The following is a 16843-nucleotide window of genomic DNA, read 5'->3' as shown; positions in this document are numbered from 1 at the left end:
ATCTGGAAATTGAGAAACCTCCCCCCAATTTACTTGCTTTAAAATCCATGTTTACACTTGTTCGATGTATGTTCCCAACCAAAAATTCCTTGGAGACGACCTAGGATAACACCCTAGTACTGCATTCATTTCTTTGCATATTTGATGAGGATTAACGACAATCTTTGTGCATAATGAGTAGCGAAATCTCGCATCATCACTCGCTACAGTGAGAAGGCGACAGTTCTGATCCTTCCTCCCAGGGCCCTTTCGCTGTAGCGAGAACAACTAAGTAACACGTCTTGCACTTAGGCACTTAGCCCATTTCAGCCCAACCATGCATACACACATACACACACTGATATATATGTATATATATATATATATATATACATATTCACAACATATATCTAAAAATACACACATGAATATACATTTAGATTTATATAAATAAAAATAATTAATATTATAAAATTCGGGGCGTTACAGGGTTGGTTTTGGAATTTTCTACAATGACATTGCACCATCATTGTAAGACATGAAAACGTGGTGGCTATCATGATAGAAGAAGGTGATGTTTGCAGTGGCGGTGATAAGAAGTCGCCATTGCCACATCGATAAAACCTGTGATCAAAAGATCAACCTCAACTTGTGGCCAAGTGTGTGTATATACATAGAGAGAGAGAGAGGATTGGTTGTTAAATTTTGAAAAACTGATTATCAATCAAAATTTGTTTTTTATTTTTCCTTTAATTAACTTATTTCTAGTTATGAAAAGAATTATTTATTAAAGACTCTTTTATAAAGCATTTTGGTTTAATATGTAATTTTGAGTTTAAGTTTTACATAATTCCACTATATTAAATTTTTTATAAAAATAGAGTTTTATTATTCATAACAATTTTATTTAACTTAAATAAAATTATCTTTTATAAAAAAATACATGTAATTTATAAAAAAATAAAATAAATTCAAAAAATAAAAAGCTTTTATTTCAAGCCCAAATTCTAACGTATATTCGTAACTTGTTTCCCGATACTCAACCAAGACTAGCGTACTAGAGGATAAACATTGGAATGCATTAATTGCTAAGATATATAATGTAATTTCCGAATATTTTATTTTTTATATTTGTTTATTCTTATAAATCTTTCTAGTAATTAAATAAAAAACTTTAAATATATTTTATATATTTAAGATAATAAAGATATGTAATATTTATTTTATAAAATAAAGAAAGAACCTTAAAAAAAAAAAACTAACACTAGAAATTTATACTGCTTTCACCCCACAAACCTAAAGTTACATGCAATACCTATTGTAACCCCCTAATATTTATTTAAATGATTTCTTCTATATAAATATAGAAGTATCATCAATTATTGAGTAAAATAGGTAAAAGATCAATAAGTATATAAGAAATCTTTGTGCATGTATGTTTTGAATTACTAAAATAGAATAAGATTTTAGAATTTCAATTCATACACATTTAAAGAAGAGCTGAAATGTTTGAAATGTTATATTAACAATTAGTCACTAACTATTATACATATATTTTCTAATCATCCGTCACAATAAATTTATCAAAGTTTTTAACTCCAAATTAATTACTTCCATCAATATAATTACATAGGGTAAATAACTTTGAATAGAAATTTAGTCAATAATATTATTACAGACCTTTAAAATAAACTAAATTTTTGTAGAACAGTTTTCTTCCTACCATTCCTTGCGAGTATAACCCTAGAACAGATCGATCTTCTTTACCTGAAAAATAGTTGTAAGAGTGAGTATCCCTTGCCCACTAAAATTCTTAATTTATACGATAATGAAATCAATACAAAAAAGTATTTTCAAAATCACATATAATAAATTAGGAACATTCCATTTTCTAACAAATTGGTTTGTCACTTATATCTAGAGCACAGGGATTCTTACTTCTTCTAGTTCACACATATAACCTAACTTCTTTTGTTATTTAAAGATAGTTAATTCCATCCATATCAATTTCATTCAAAACTTAACTTCTCAATTAAACATACAATAATAAAACAAGAAGGCACGTCACTTTACAGTTTGCCAAATATCATTATCCATTCCATAACTTTGTGCCACTTTATCCATATCAAATCCAAATATTCTATCAATTCAACAGTACTCCTGGTACTCTCAGAACTCTAAATCGTTGCCAACGTATTATCCCTAGTTACGAAGGACTTACACAACATAGATAATCGATGGTAAGCTAAACCACACACGGATACAACGTGGACATTCATAGCCCATACCATATCTTAATTGTGGCACATCATCTTATATTGTTCTAATACATATGTTGCAACCACATTAATTGATGTATTACAACCTATGTGTTATAATCTCACCTGTTGATAACACATATACCATAATCTCATCAATCGGTGTATTTGTAAAACACGTACTAGTATTCCTATTTCTTTCCTCCACACATATCATCATTTTTTATATTACATAATTTCCTAAGAGTCATGCTCATACATCCCTATTCACCATCATATTCTCTATCTCCTTTCTTATCATTTGATTAATCAAAACATATTCAGTAATTTGCATATCTCAACTAATTCTAATTCACATATTAATACATCAAATCTTCCCAGTATCAACTAAACTTCATCAAATTCATACAACCATCATATTCTATTATTTCAGTACATAACCTCAAATAATAACACATTATCATACAATTTAGCACAATCATCATGTTCTATCGTGTCAACAAATATTTATCAAATAGTAACATATTAACACACAACATGCTGGGGTCGGACTCAGCTCAAATAGTACAGTTTCCATAATAATTTACTAGAGGTCATATTTTTGCAGTCTCAATAGAGTCTTCTGACCTAAGGTTCAGTATTCTCTACCTTTTATTACTCACTCATGTACATCTCAAATAACTTAGCCATAAAACTTCTTAATGATGTTCTAGCCCATGACATTTTGCTAAAAATGCAATTCTATTAATTTCAAATAAACTCAAAACCTTCCTTTATACTAAAAATCTACTTTTACAATATAGTTTCATAAAAATTTATAGATTATTCCTAAAATAGGTTACTCAAATTGTCATGGGGTCACTACATATAGAAATAAAACTAAGGCTCGAGAATACTCCCTTTACATGGAAATGGGCCTGAGAACTAAGTTTTTCGTTGGCTCTAAGGAGAAACTCCACATCTCAACCGGTAACACTTCCCAAGAACTAGAGTTCTTTTTGACATCACAGAATAGATTACGATTAGAAGGGGAAAGAGCAGAGAAATAGAAACTAGATTCGAAGGTTAGACTCCAAAAATTTACTTGGATCTGAGTGGAACGAACATTTGAGCTTAGATCTAGCAGAGATTCAGAGGTATTGAAAGCTTTCTCTAGGATGGGGAAGGGAGAGAACAAAGCGATCAGAGAAGGAGAGGTGGTTTAGGTGAAAAATGAAAATTTTGAACGCATAAGATCTTAAATACCCTTTAAACCCGCGCGATCTCGCTTGAGCGAGCAGGCTCTCGCTTGAGCGAGTAGATCCATGCTTGAGCGAGCTCTTCCCTGCTTAAGCGAGATAACCAAACAGTGGTTTTTCTGATATCCTCGCCTGAGAAGAGGTATTCTCACCTTAGCGAGGAAGGTCCAAATAGCACCCTATTTTCCTACGACACCTCACAATTAGGTTAATTCAACAAGCAAGAATCAACCTTAAAATCCCGTACGAATTTAAGCAATTCAATGGACTCTAATCCCTTTTTTCAAGATTAAGCAACCTTAGAAATAAACCCAGAATTAAGCAATTCAAGTTTAGAATCTCATTAAAACAAATTAGGATTAATTACGCAATATCCCTCTCATTCAACCATTAATTCAATTAAAAAATTAGGAAAAAGAAATCCATGAAGGAAAGGGAATTGTATTAACATTCATAACCCAGGAATTCTTGAATCCAATTGAACTCACTAAGAATTACAAAAGGTTTAGCCCTCCATAAGGATGGGTCTAACAAATACCAGATGAAAGTAAAGAGAATTCAATGACATGAATGTAAAAATCAAAGGAAAGTAAAGAGAAAAGTAAATCAAACCCTAGGTTGGGTTCTTGGCTGCCACCCAAGGCTGACCTAAGCTCTACAAATGTTCCTCAAAATGGCAAAAATCGAAAAGTGTAAAAATCTCCTTACCCTAATTTTCAAAAATCTATTTATAGTGAAGTAGGTGTCGTCCATAGTAGCTACTATCATAAGTGATAGTAGCTACGGGCAACCTTCAGATCTGTCATTCCCTCTCTGTAGCTGTCAGTTTGGCAAATGATAGTGGTTACACGCAGTGCGTGTAGCTACTATGGTGAGTCAAAGTAACTATGCGCAAGTCTATGTGAGTTTGGCTCTTGCTGTAATTGTCACTATCACTTCTGATAGTAGCTACACGTAGGTCTAGTGCAATCTGGGTTCTCTGTAGTGTTCACTATTACTTCTAAAAGTGGTCACTTTGATTTGCCCTCTGGATCTAGCTTGTTGTAGTGTCCACTATCACTTCTGAAAGTGGTCACTTTTACCTCAAATTTTTTCAAAGGCTAAAAATCCATAGAATAAGTCTAGAAATTCCTGCACAATTATTCAAATGATCAAATTGCAAATTATATCTATGTAAATCAATGTAAATAAACCAAAAATTAATAAAACCTATGATATTTGACATAAATGAAATTTTCACCTTATTTACACTTTCTAAGTTTGTTTTTTTCTATTAAAGAATATTGAAAAGGCTAATAAAAATTTATTAAAATATGGATTCATCAGTGTTACACCTATCACTTAGAATAGAAAATTTCACTATTGTTCAACATGCAACTGTGCACATATGTTTTTCTCTCTAGCATCTAAAAGCTCAAACCTAAGTACATTTATCCTCTTAGCAAAGGTAGTGGTCAGAGGTCTAGTTAGGAAGAGAGTGTGTGGCCCGTGGTGTACCCGCTCCCACTGTCGGTATCACCACCACTCCCTCTTCCCCAAGGTATTTCTACCGTCCTCATCTTCCACACTCCTAGTGTATCGCTGAACCATTCACAACACATTACACCGGCGTTAATCACGCCCCATTCACACACATTGCAATATTCATTCTCAGTATACGGCATAAATCCCACAATCATGCATAATACACGGCACTAGGCCCTCATTCGTTTTATAGTATATGGCACAAAGCCTATATTCGTTCATATTACACGGCCCTTGGGCTCACACATGTTCATAATAATCGTTCTCAATACACGGCACAAGTGCCTACATGTATTTATAACATAATTCATTTCAACAACACACACAATATTTTAAACATAGTTCACATTTACATTCCTCATTCATCAAGTATTGGCATACTCACATAACACAATCACGCATCACGGGTTTCCACATTCTATCACACCTCACAACATGCAGCAATTTTCATCAAACACATATTTCCTACCCTCTATCTCAACTACATTGCAATATTCATCACAATACATGACAATCAAACCCAAAGAGATAGGGTAGAGTCCCTCTCTCCCTTACCTTGGATTGAAGACCCACACTCGAATTCAACTATGGAAGTGCTCCCACATGGATTTTAGCCAAATACATGGAAGAATTCCATGAGAACCCAAGGAACTCACGAAAACAAAGAAAGGGGATGAAAAATGAAAACGCTAACTATTAAAAGTCACCTCCAAGCGTTCCCCACACGAATTCAACCTTCAATCCTGCTCTCGAATGGCTCTGGAGGCAATTTAATCAGTAGAATAGGGTTTGAGGTCGAGAGAATCGAAGAGATTTGGAAGGGAAATAAGGAAATGAAATCCCAATCCCTAAACCCCCTGGTCACGACATTGTCGCTATAGCGACACACTCTCGCTGCAGCGAGGCATCTCTCGCTGCATCGATGCTTCTTGTCTGTATAGCAAAAATCTCAGACGAATATGCACCCTGGTTTCTGCAGAATCTCGCTACAGCGAGACTGCACCCAGAAATACAGCCCAAATTGTGGCTTTGTCGCTACAGCAAGATACCTCTTGCTACAGTGACAAGACGACAGTTTCATCCTTCTCTCCCAATGCCCTTTCGCTGCAGCAAGAATCCTGTCGCTACAGCGAAAAAGGCACAGTTTCATGCCTCATGCCCAAGGGCCTCTCGCTACAGTGAGAATGCCCTGCAGCAGCATCCATACTTAGCCTATTTTCAGCCCAATCAATCCAATCCAGTTATATATATATATATATATATATATGTATAGACACACACACACATATATCCATATACATATATCAATAATAATTAATATTACAAAATTTGGGGCGTTACAACTCTCCCCTCCTTTAGGAAATTTCGTCTCCAAAATTCAATTCAACATACACAGATTACACAAACAATTCCAGGTACAACTCTCTCATCGTACTCTCTGTTTCCCATGTGGCATCTCCCTCATCACTCGAGCTCCATATTACCTTCACCAATGAGATCTCCTTGCCCCTCAGCTGTTTAACACAGAGATCCACTTTCCTTACAGGATGCATGTCATATGACAAGTCTTCTCTAACTTGGACCGAGTCAAGATCAATCACATGTGAAGGATCTGACACATATTGCTTGAGTTGTGACACATGGAACACCAGATGTAGATTCAAGAGATTCAGAGGCAACGCTATTCAGTATGCAGCCGGACCAATTCTACTCAGCACTTCAAATGGCCCAATGAACTTAAGAGATAGCTTCTGAGATTTCAGAGCTCTCCCAACTCCGGTCACAGGTGAGACCTTCAAAAACACATGGTCACCCACCTGAAACTCCAAAGGCTTCCTCCTATTATCATAATAACTCTTCTATCGATCTTGGGCAGCCTTCATCTTCTCTCTGATCATTTTGATCTGTTCGTTTTGCTTTTGAATCATATCTGGCTCACACAGAACCATTTCCCCAGTTTCATACCAACACAACGAAGTTCTGCACCTCTGCCCATACAAAGCCTCAAATGGCGCCATCCCAATACTAGCATGGTAACTGTTATTGTAAGTAAACTTTACCAATGGCAGGCATTCCTCCCAAGTCCCCTGCTGATCGAGCACATAAGCCCTCAGTAAGTCCTCCAGTAGGACTGAATACTTATATCGGTCTGGCTGTCAGTCTGTGGGTGATAAGCCGAGCTCAGTCTCAGCTTAGTCCCCAACTCCCGTTGCAGGCTCTCCCAAAACCTCGAGGTAAACCTCAGATCTCTATCTGACACAACACTGATCGACACTCCATGTAGCCTGACTATCTTCTGTACATACAAGTTCGCCAACCTCTCTAACTTATACTTCATGTTAATTTGGAGAAAGTATGCAGCCTTAGTCAACCAATCCACTATCATCCAAATGGCATCATGATTGTTCCTGGTCTTCGACAACCAGACACAAAGTCCATGGAAATACTATCCCATTTCCACTCAGGGATCTCCAACGGCTGTAACAACCTAGGTGGATGCTAGTGTTCTACCTTCGCCTTCTGGCAAGTTAGGCATCTAGCCACATATTCAGTCACATCCCTCTTCATTAATCTTTGACCCGCATGTCGACCAATTAATAAACCCCTTAATCGAACTTAAAATTTATCATTGCAATTGATCTTACTATGTAAAACATAATATTGTTCCTCTCGTGAAGTTTAGATGAAATGCGCGTAGCATTGTGTTGCGAAGATAAGAATGGAATAATATTCAGCAAAAACATGGTCAAGAGTTTAAGTCAGGAAATGAGTGTGAGGCTTGTAGTGCTCTTACTCTCAGTTGTTATGCGTAATTCAAGAAAGCTCCACCACCCTCATTTTTGTAAGATTTTTCAAATTGCCCCCATCTTCCACACTTCTAGTGTACCTCTGAACTATCTACACTCGTCCTAACAATTTACCTTTCTCATTTTATTTCTCCTTTCATACTTCCCATTGTATTTCTATGTTTTTCATTCTGGCTCTATTCCTCTCATTAGTCATCATAACCTGAACTCGTTATTTTCTATTAACAAATTATTCATCCTTTCATCTGTCTATTTTGCTCTAGTTCATTATTATATCATACATCAATCCATCATTGTCGAAGAAGGTTGGTCACTCTCGGACTCAGTCCACAACGCACATACATATATGCTCAAAATAAAGGTCATACACATTCTCAATAAAAAAAAAAACATGTTTTCATCCAAGATATATATACATAACCACGCTCACAACATTTTCATGAGCCCAAACATACCATGTTCTTAGTAATGAGGTAGAGCTCTCCTTACCTCAAAAGACAAGTTCAATGAAGGAGAGAGTGAAAATGGGTGGTCCAAAGGATAAAATCATGCTACACCTTATAAAGTGGAATACTCTTTGAGAAGAGATGAAATAGAAAACATAGAGATGAAAACAAGAAGGCAAGCTCTAAGATACTCACAAAGGATATGCATATTAGGATTAAAATTACTACCCACGTTGGTATGAGACTAAATATAGGTATTTTTAAAAAATGCAGGTAGAAAAATAGGTATTATAATACCCTATCTATACTTTACCCATTATTAATCCACTCTTATCCCCACAACACTACGTGCATTTCATCTAAACTTCACTAGAGGAACAATATTACATTTAAATGGCTAGATATAGGTACGTGGGTTCTATTCTAATGATGAACATCATTAGAACCTGCATTTTAGTGAAGATTGTAGGTTTTAATGATGTTCTAAAACATACATGTTCATTGCTCTGGGATGAAAATGACCCTTTCTTACGGAAGCCATTTAAATTCATTTGTACAATATAACGAAAATGAAAATAAACGAAAATGGAGCCGTTTGATAAAAGCAAAACAAGTATAAAAAAAATGGAAAAATGATGTAATGAAAGTAGATCAAAAGAAGGAACATAAGAATTTATTGTAGAAACGACTTATTATAAAACTAAAATTAGTTAATAGTCTATGCAATATACATGTTTTTTATTCTAAAATAAATATACAATAAAAGTATATGAATCATTATTTAAAATTTAAAGTCATACTCAAGGGTTAAATTTAATTTTAGAGGTAATTATAACTTCGCAAAGATGGGACAAGGACTTTGAAAAATGAAACCGTAATTAAATGCAATGAGATTGAACCAGTCAACTCACTGACCCATTATGGACAGTGAATATTAGCGAATTGGATCAAGAGAGTTTGAGCGAAAATAATTTGAATTTAATTAGACATAAAATTGTAATGAATTAAGCTATTTTTAAAAGTGGAGTATTTAAATCTAAAGGTTTCAAAGATGATAAAAGAAGTGTAAAAATGTTAAGTTTGACATGTTAGAAGCCGTTTATTAGTATTTATGAAAAAATCATGTAAAAGAACCGATAAGGTTTAGATGTGTCCATAGAAAGTTACTTTAGTATTTTTGTTTTTTTTATAAATATAGACTCATTTTAAGCTACACTTTTTGTTTATTGTAATTTTTTTATTAAGATTGTTTTTTATATTTCTTTATTTATTGTTATTTCTTTATAATTGTTCTTCTTTTTCTTTTTCTATTTCTCATTCAAATGCCATCCACTTATCTTCATTAATTTGTTTTCTAAAATCACATTAATAAAGAATTTATTAAAAGAATCTAAAATTCAAACATAGATTATTCTGTGTCTATTTAGTATATAGAATTGATTATGGAATTGGACGTTAGAATTGGAATTAGGCTTAAGAATTCTAATTATCATGTTTGGATGTCCATTTGGAATTGAGATAATGATTCCATGGACCAATTCTATGAAATTCTATTATAACTAAATTTGACTCACTTCAATTCCTACTGCACCCTAGGATTTTGAATTCCTAATATCATAATTCACAAATACACTCTCGCGTATCTTGTCTCCCTCATCTTCGTAGTTCTTGTTTCTTTCCCAATGCTTTCTTTCTCTTCTTTATTCTCTCTTTCCCCTATGCATCTTTCTTCTTTTACTTATGCTCTGTTAATTCTCTATATTTTCATCTATTTTTAACTTTATTCTAACATTGATTATTAATACCACTTCTTTTATATGTTCTCTCGTTTTTTCTCTATTATCTTCTTTCTCGTTTTACATTGATTATTAATAAAAGTAATTTTTTTCTATTCCTCTTCCTCTTATTCTTCCTATTTTTCTTTTATGCTTTTTATTTTTTCTTTCTTCTTTTTTTACATTTGTTTCCTATTTTTCTTTTACGTCTTCTTCTTTCTTTCTTTCTTTCTCATTTTTCACATTTGTTAGACGTTTAATATATTTACGTTATTGTATCATATTACTATTATGCGCTTACTGCAAATTGTTTATGTTAATTGTATAATAAATTGTTTAATACTTTTCTTGAATTGTTAGATGTCGTAGAAAATATTAGAAATTAATTCTACAGAGTGTGACAAAGACATAGTCGAAGGTTTTCGCAATTATATCATAAAACGGATGAAATTGTTATAATCAATTAAGTGTTATTAAACGAGGTTTTTTTTTAGCTTTGCAATATTTTATTATTATGTAAGCGTAGAAGAATTTGTTACAATGTTTTTACTTATTTTAACTCATGGTTTCAAAATAAGAGTTCTTGAAAGCACTTATTCAATTTTGAGAATTAAATTATATTTGTGAGCATTTGTATGCTTTCATCTAATTTATAAGAAAGATAGTTCATAACATAATATTAAATTTTAATGATTAAATATAAAAAGATAAATTTATTGTGACATAATTTTTGAAAAAAAATATTAAGTTATCATCTTTACCAATTTATTTTTTAATTATTTTGTATTTTTAATTACTACAATATTTTTGAAAAAATTATTAAATAAAATTTTAATGCAAAATTAAATTATTTTTTAAACATTTAGATCTTACATCACACTGTAGAATTTGATTTCAAACTTAAAATTTTAATTCTACATTTTAATTCCTTGAATATGTCAAACGTAAAATTGTAATTCTAAACCAATTCCAATTATGATGAAATTGGAATTAAAATTACAATTCTAAATGTCAATTTTGATTTCATGCATGAAACGAACCCTTAAATTTATTTATTTATTGAAAACAAAAACCATCGTACACAACTATGTATTTCGAGAAATATTATACATTTTTCCTTTTGTACTTTGATTCCTTATTACCAAAGATATTAAAAAGGCAAATAATGTTATTATAATTGGCAAAGTGTTGCAGTTGAGGAAGACACTATATCATATACGTACAATATGGTATATGTATTTGATTTTGATTTTCGCGGAAAGTATTATGAATTCCTTGTTTGTAAATTAGTATAAATAAGAAAACATATCCCAACTAAAATATAATTTGACAAAGTAAGGAGGAAGTCAACCTTTAGTATAAAATCAACATAACAATGTATTTAATCAAAATAAATAAAACATAACTATAATATATCATTATAACCTCCGCATCCAATTTATTTGTTACAATAACCCTAACTATTTGGAAAACGGTCAAATGGTTGAGGTGATCAAAACACTGTTGTGATATATCGCATCAGAATAAATTGAGCACGAATGCTGAGAAACTAGTTGTTGTCATACCAAGATTGCTTCTGAAGATAAGCAATTGTGTTCTTGTCTACCTGGAACGCTTTAGTAAGAACCTCTGGAGAAATAGGTGGATTAGCTTTAAATAAAGAATTTGCAACAATGATAAGCCCTGGATTTTGGCTACTGAGAGCAGCAATGGCAACAGCGTTTCCGTATCCCACATTGAGCTGGAAATGAATGAGACCAATTGGGAACACAAAAACATCACCCTTATTAAGCACTTTGGTGAAGAGACGATTATTGTTTTGATTAGAGGCGACAAATCCAACAAAAAGAGTGCCTTCAAGGACTATAAGGATCTCAGTGCCTCGAGGGTGAATATGGGGAGGGTTTAAACCCTTAGGTGCAAAATCTATGCGAGCCAAAGATACACCAAGTGTGTTTAGTCCTGGTAGTTGATCAACAAAGACCGGAGTCACTTGTGAGCCCAGTGGGTTGTTTGCATTTCCGGGATCCACATGTTTGAAGAAATCTTCAGCCTTCACAAGTTTGGGGTCTTTGCAGAATTTTCCATTCACAAACACTGCAAATTAACAAGGAACATTTTTTAAACAATACGTTCTTGTTATTACGAGAATCTTAAAATTTATGTAGGAAGACATGTTAGGAACGTTTGTACATACCACCATCGGTTTCGTTGATTGCCACACAAAAGTCTTGTAAAGGACTGGGGTCATATCCAAAGACAAGTGAGGATGCCAAAGCCAAGGTGGCAACAAGGAAGTAGACAACCTTCATTTCTAATGATTCTTCTTAAGTAATTGTGTTTTGAATTGAATTTTGATCATGTGAAGCACTGAAGCTAGCTATTTATAAGGATTGGCTGCCAAATTACTCTTACCTTACGCAATTAATTCTTTAATTTATTTGATGAACCTTTCCTTAGCAACTGCATTTGTGCTTGATCAAAGAGTAGACTAAGGAGATGCTCCATATTTTGAATGTTTCAGTATTACCTCTTCAAGTTGCCTTTCCACACGCACTAGTTGTTCCAGTCATATTATTTTATAATGGAAAGCTATTATCAGTTAAATCCAAGGCCTGTTTGGACTCTTTCTCAAATTTTCAGAGTGATTAAATAGTTTTCCCTTTTTCAAACTCACCTTTTTCTTCTTGCTGCGTGTTATGAATTATAGTATAGTTTAGATACGATCGTAATGAGTAGTTGGTGGAATAGGGATTATTTTATCAAAGATAGGGTCAAAATCTCACTTGTATATGTTAGCAAGGAAAAAGCCTTAACTTGTTTCTGTATAACTTGTTTTCTTACCCTATTGTAATATTCTAATGACACAACATCGTTTAAAGGATTGGGTCAAATCGATTCGTTGACTTTGCAAACGCTTTTGTCGTTACGTCGGCCTTTATATGAATCGATATGGAAAAGGATATATATCTGCAATAACATTATCACTCGACTGGATCTAATCCTTGAAATGATTAATTCTTTTATTTAAAAAAAAGACAAAATAGATGGTTAAGATTGTCCCTGAATTAAGTTAATTGAAATTTTCGCCGTAGAGGATCTAAATCCATGAATCGATTGTCACTGTTGTCAGAGATTAAGATTTTTCCTTGATTAACATTTTCTCTAAAATTTTATTATTATTAGCTACTTATTCTGACAAAATTCTAATTTTATTTATCCTATATTTTTCAAATTTATCAATTCTTTTTAAGAAGTGAAACTGATAGTTTTTGGTGTAGGTGAGATGAGTAAGATAGTTGAAATGTTAGTAGGAATAGTTGAAAATGGTAGTTGAAGAAGTTTTAGTAAGAGACTCAAGAGATGGAGGATTGATGTCTTGATTACTTCTTCTTCATTGCATTTACAATGAGGTAGCATACCTATTTATAGGCATCATCCACCATTTGGTTCAATATACTAGAGCTATCTAGAAAATTGAAGATTTACAATATTCTAGAACTTTCTCTAGAAGCATCTACATACTAGAAGATACAATTAGTTTTTCCTAGATTGTTCTTAGTATTTTTTCTAGACTATTCTAGAAATTTGTATCAATTTCTAATACTCCTCCTTGATGCAAATTTCTGTAACTCCAAGTTTCGTGCGTAGCTGTTCAAATTTTGGTCTTGGTAGTGCTTTAGTAAAAATGTCTGCAACTTGATCTTCGGTTGTGCAATACTCGAGCTTGATTTCTATAGTTCCTTCTGCTTCCCTGATAAAGTGATATTTAATTGCTATGTGTTTTGTTCTACTATGATGTACTGGATTCTTTATCATTGCTATAGCTGATTTGTTGTCGCAGTAGATTGTAGTTGGCTCATTTTGTTTTTCTCCCATTTCTTCAAGTATTCTTCGTAACCATATTGCTTGACTTGTAGTCTCAGCAGCTGCTACATATTCTGCTTCTGCTGTTGATTGTGCAACTGTTGCTTGCTTCTTTGAAGCCCATGAGATTGTTCCTGATCCTAGTGAAAAGGCATAACCATATTGCTTGACTTGTAGTCTCAGCAGCTGCTACATATTCTGCTTCTGCTGTTGATTGTGCAACTGTTGCTTGCTTCTTTGAAGCCCATGAGATTGTTCCTGATCCTAGTGAAAAGGCATAACCAGATGTGCTTTTCATATCATCGATCGATCCTGCCCAGTCACTGTCGGTGTAGCCAAGTAGCTTTGAGTTGCTCATAGTTTGGTACCATATACCATACTCTTTTGTGCCTTGTAGATATCTTAGGATTCTTTTTACTATTCCAAAATGAATTTGGCTTGGACTTTGCATGAATCTTGAAAGAAGACTTACAACATACATTATGTCTGGTCGTGTGGCTGTGAGATATAGTAAGCTTCCAATCAAACTTCTGTAACGTGATGCATCAGCTTCTGGTGCTCCATCATTTTTCTTCAATTTCTCATTTGTTACCAATGGAGTGCTAACCGTCTTACATCCATTCATCTTAAATTTCTTGAGTAATGCTTCAACATATTTCTTTTGTGAGATAAATATTCCTTCTTTCTTTTGTTTTACCTCTATTCCGAGAAAGTAGTTCATCAAGCCAAGGTCGGTCATTTCGAAGGTCTTCATCATATCTTTTTTGAACTTAGCTATCATCTCCACATTGTTTCCTGTGCAGATAAGATCATCTACATACAAGGAGACAATGAGTATATCATACTGACCTTGGATCTTGGTGTATAAAGTTGCTTCACTTTTGCTCCTCCTGAATCCTTGGTCTGCAAAGTATTGATCAATTTTGCTGTACCATGCTCGTGGAGCTTACTTCAATCCATATAGAGCTTTTTTCAGTCTTAGTACTTTGCCTTCATTACCTTTGCTGACAAAGACTTGCGGTTGCTCCACATAAATCTCTTCTTGAAGAATGCCATTGAGAAAGGCAGATTTTACATCGAGTTGATAAATGTTCCATCCTTTTTGTGCAGCAAGAGCAATCAGAGTTCTTATAGTATCCAGGCGAGCAACTGGAGCAAATGTCTCGTTGTAATCAACTCCAAGTTGTTGTGAGTATCCTTTAGCTACCAGCCTTGCCTTGTACTTTTGTATGGTGCCATCGGGATTAAGCTTGGTCTTATAGACCCATTTTACCCCAATGATATCTTTATTTGTGGGGCAATCTACTAGCTCCCATGTGTTATTTTTCTCAATCATTTTTATCTCTTCTTCCATTGCCTTGACCCATACTTCTTGTTTTGATGTTGCGTCAAAGTTCTCAGGTTCAGTTATGGCCAGGTTACAGGTCTCGTATATATCTACCAAAGATCTAACTCGTCTTGGAGTAGACTCTGGTGAGGAATGTTGTTGTTGTTGAGGTGAAAAATTCTCACCTGAGACTTCTTCAATTTCTTGAGGTTGCTGCATTGGTATGGAAACATTTTTCTCAACCTTTTCATCTTTCCAATTCCAAGCAGCATTTTCATCAACTTCAACATCTCGACTAATGATGAGCTTCTTGGTTTGCAAGTTGTAGACTCGATATCCTTTTGACTGTGTGCTATATCCTAAGAAGATACCTCGTATGGTTTTGTCTTCTAGTTTGTGTCTCTTCTCTTTTGGAATGTGTATGTAGCAAATTGATCCGAAAACCCTTAGATGTTTTGCTGATGGTTTTTGCCCACTCCAAGCTTCAATTGGAGTTTTATCTTGGACAGCCTTAGTTGGGCATCTATTAAGTATGTAGACAGCAGTATAAACTGCTTCAGCCCAGAAAGTATTTGGCAATCCTTTCTCCTTCAGCATGGATCTAGCCATCTCCATTACCGTGCGGTTTTTTCTCTCAGTTACTCCATTTTGTTGTGGAGTATATGCGATTGTAAGTTGTCGTTGAATGCCTTCATCCTCACAGAATTTATCAAACTCTTGAGATGTATACTCTTTGCCACGATCACTTCTTAATACTTTTATCTGTTTACCACTTTGCTTCTCGACAAGGGCCTTAAACTTCTTGAAAATTATAAAGACTTCTGACTTTGCTTTGATGAAGTAGACCCAAGTCATTCTAGAAAAATCATCGATGAAAAGGATAAAATACCTGTTATCATGTAGTGATGGTGTCCGCATTGGTCCGCAAATATCTGTATGAATAAGCTCCAATAAGTCTTTTGCTCTCCAAGCTTTTCCAGTAGAAAATGGCAATCGAAGTTGCTTGCCAAGGAGACATCCTTCACAAGCTTCATTATTTTCTTCAAGATATGGAAGATCCTTCATCATATTCTTTTGATGTAGTAGTTTTAAGGCATGAGTATTGAAGTGGCCAAATCTTCAATGCCAAAGTCGTGAAGTATCAACTTCTGCTTTCATGGCAATATTAGCGCCTTGTTGAAAGCTTATTGGAAAACTTCGATTTCTTTTCTCCATCTTTACTTGGCCAATCTCTTGCTTTTTGTTGTCATATATCTTACATGTGTCCCCTTTGAAGTGAAGAGAATAACCTTTCTCCATCATTTGGCCAATACTCAAGAGATTTTCCTTGAGGTTGGGGACTAGTAAGACATCAGTAATAAGTTTCATACCTTTCTTTGTCTCCACCATAACAGTGCCTTTGCCTTTTGACTCAGCGATAGTACCGTTCCCCATTCGAACTTTCACTTTGATAGATTCGTCAATATCCTTGAAGATGTTTATATCTTTGGCCATGTGATTGCTGCAACCGCTATCCAAGTACCAATTTCCACTCGTTTCAGTACTGGGATCTTGGGTAGCATAGAAAAGATGTGGTTCTCGATCATCCTCTTCAGCGAAATTTGCTTGATACTTGTTTTTGT

General features: G+C 34.1%; 2 protein-coding genes across 2 annotated transcripts; both read right to left on the bottom strand.

The window, feature by feature from the left end:
* Window positions 1-486: 486 nt before the first annotated feature.
* On the bottom strand, window positions 487-7567 carry LOC113862309. Its single transcript, XM_027495399.1, has 6 exons — window positions 7511-7567; window positions 7139-7412; window positions 6939-7036; window positions 6718-6792; window positions 6484-6624; window positions 487-603 (listed from the first exon to the last, which is right to left on the bottom strand). Exons 1-6 carry the CDS (start codon window positions 7565-7567, stop codon window positions 487-489), a joined length of 762 nt encoding a protein of 253 aa, XP_027351200.1.
* A 4009-nt stretch (window positions 7568-11576) lies between these two features.
* Window positions 11577-12339, bottom strand: LOC113861677 (germin-like protein subfamily 1 member 7). The gene is made up of 2 exons (XM_027494648.1): window positions 12225-12339; window positions 11577-12124 (listed from the first exon to the last, which is right to left on the bottom strand). Exons 1-2 carry the CDS (start codon window positions 12337-12339, stop codon window positions 11577-11579), a joined length of 663 nt encoding a protein of 220 aa, XP_027350449.1.
* Between the last annotated feature and the right edge of the window lie 4504 nt (window positions 12340-16843).

The sequence above is a fragment of the Abrus precatorius genome, unplaced genomic scaffold, assembly GCF_003935025.1.
Source record: "Abrus precatorius isolate BTA unplaced genomic scaffold, Abrus_2018 Scaffold3, whole genome shotgun sequence".
Taxonomy (NCBI): Eukaryota; Viridiplantae; Streptophyta; class Magnoliopsida; order Fabales; family Fabaceae; genus Abrus; species Abrus precatorius.
Note: the sequence above shows the minus strand (reverse complement) of the source record. Positions and strands in the feature narration are given on the sequence as shown.

Excerpts from the sequence above, each read along its gene's own strand:
- LOC113862309 (XM_027495399.1), bottom strand. The coding sequence starts at position 7,567 with ATGAAGAGGGATGTGACTGAATATGTGGCTAGATGCCTAACTTGCCAG. Across the intron at positions 7,413-7,510 it reads TAACTTGCCAGAAGGCGAAG|ACCAGGAACAATCATGATGC; the intron begins GTAGAACACTAG and ends TGGTTGTCGAAG. Across the intron at positions 6,793-6,938 it reads AACTGGGGAAATGGTTCTGT|GTCTCACCTGTGACCGGAGT; the intron begins GTGAGCCAGATA and ends GTGTTTTTGAAG.
- LOC113861677 (XM_027494648.1), bottom strand. The coding sequence starts at position 12,339 with ATGAAGGTTGTCTACTTCCTTGTTGCCACCTTGGCTTTGGCATCCTCA. Across the intron at positions 12,125-12,224 it reads AATCAACGAAACCGATGGTG|TGTTTGTGAATGGAAAATTC; the intron begins GTATGTACAAAC and ends GTTAATTTGCAG.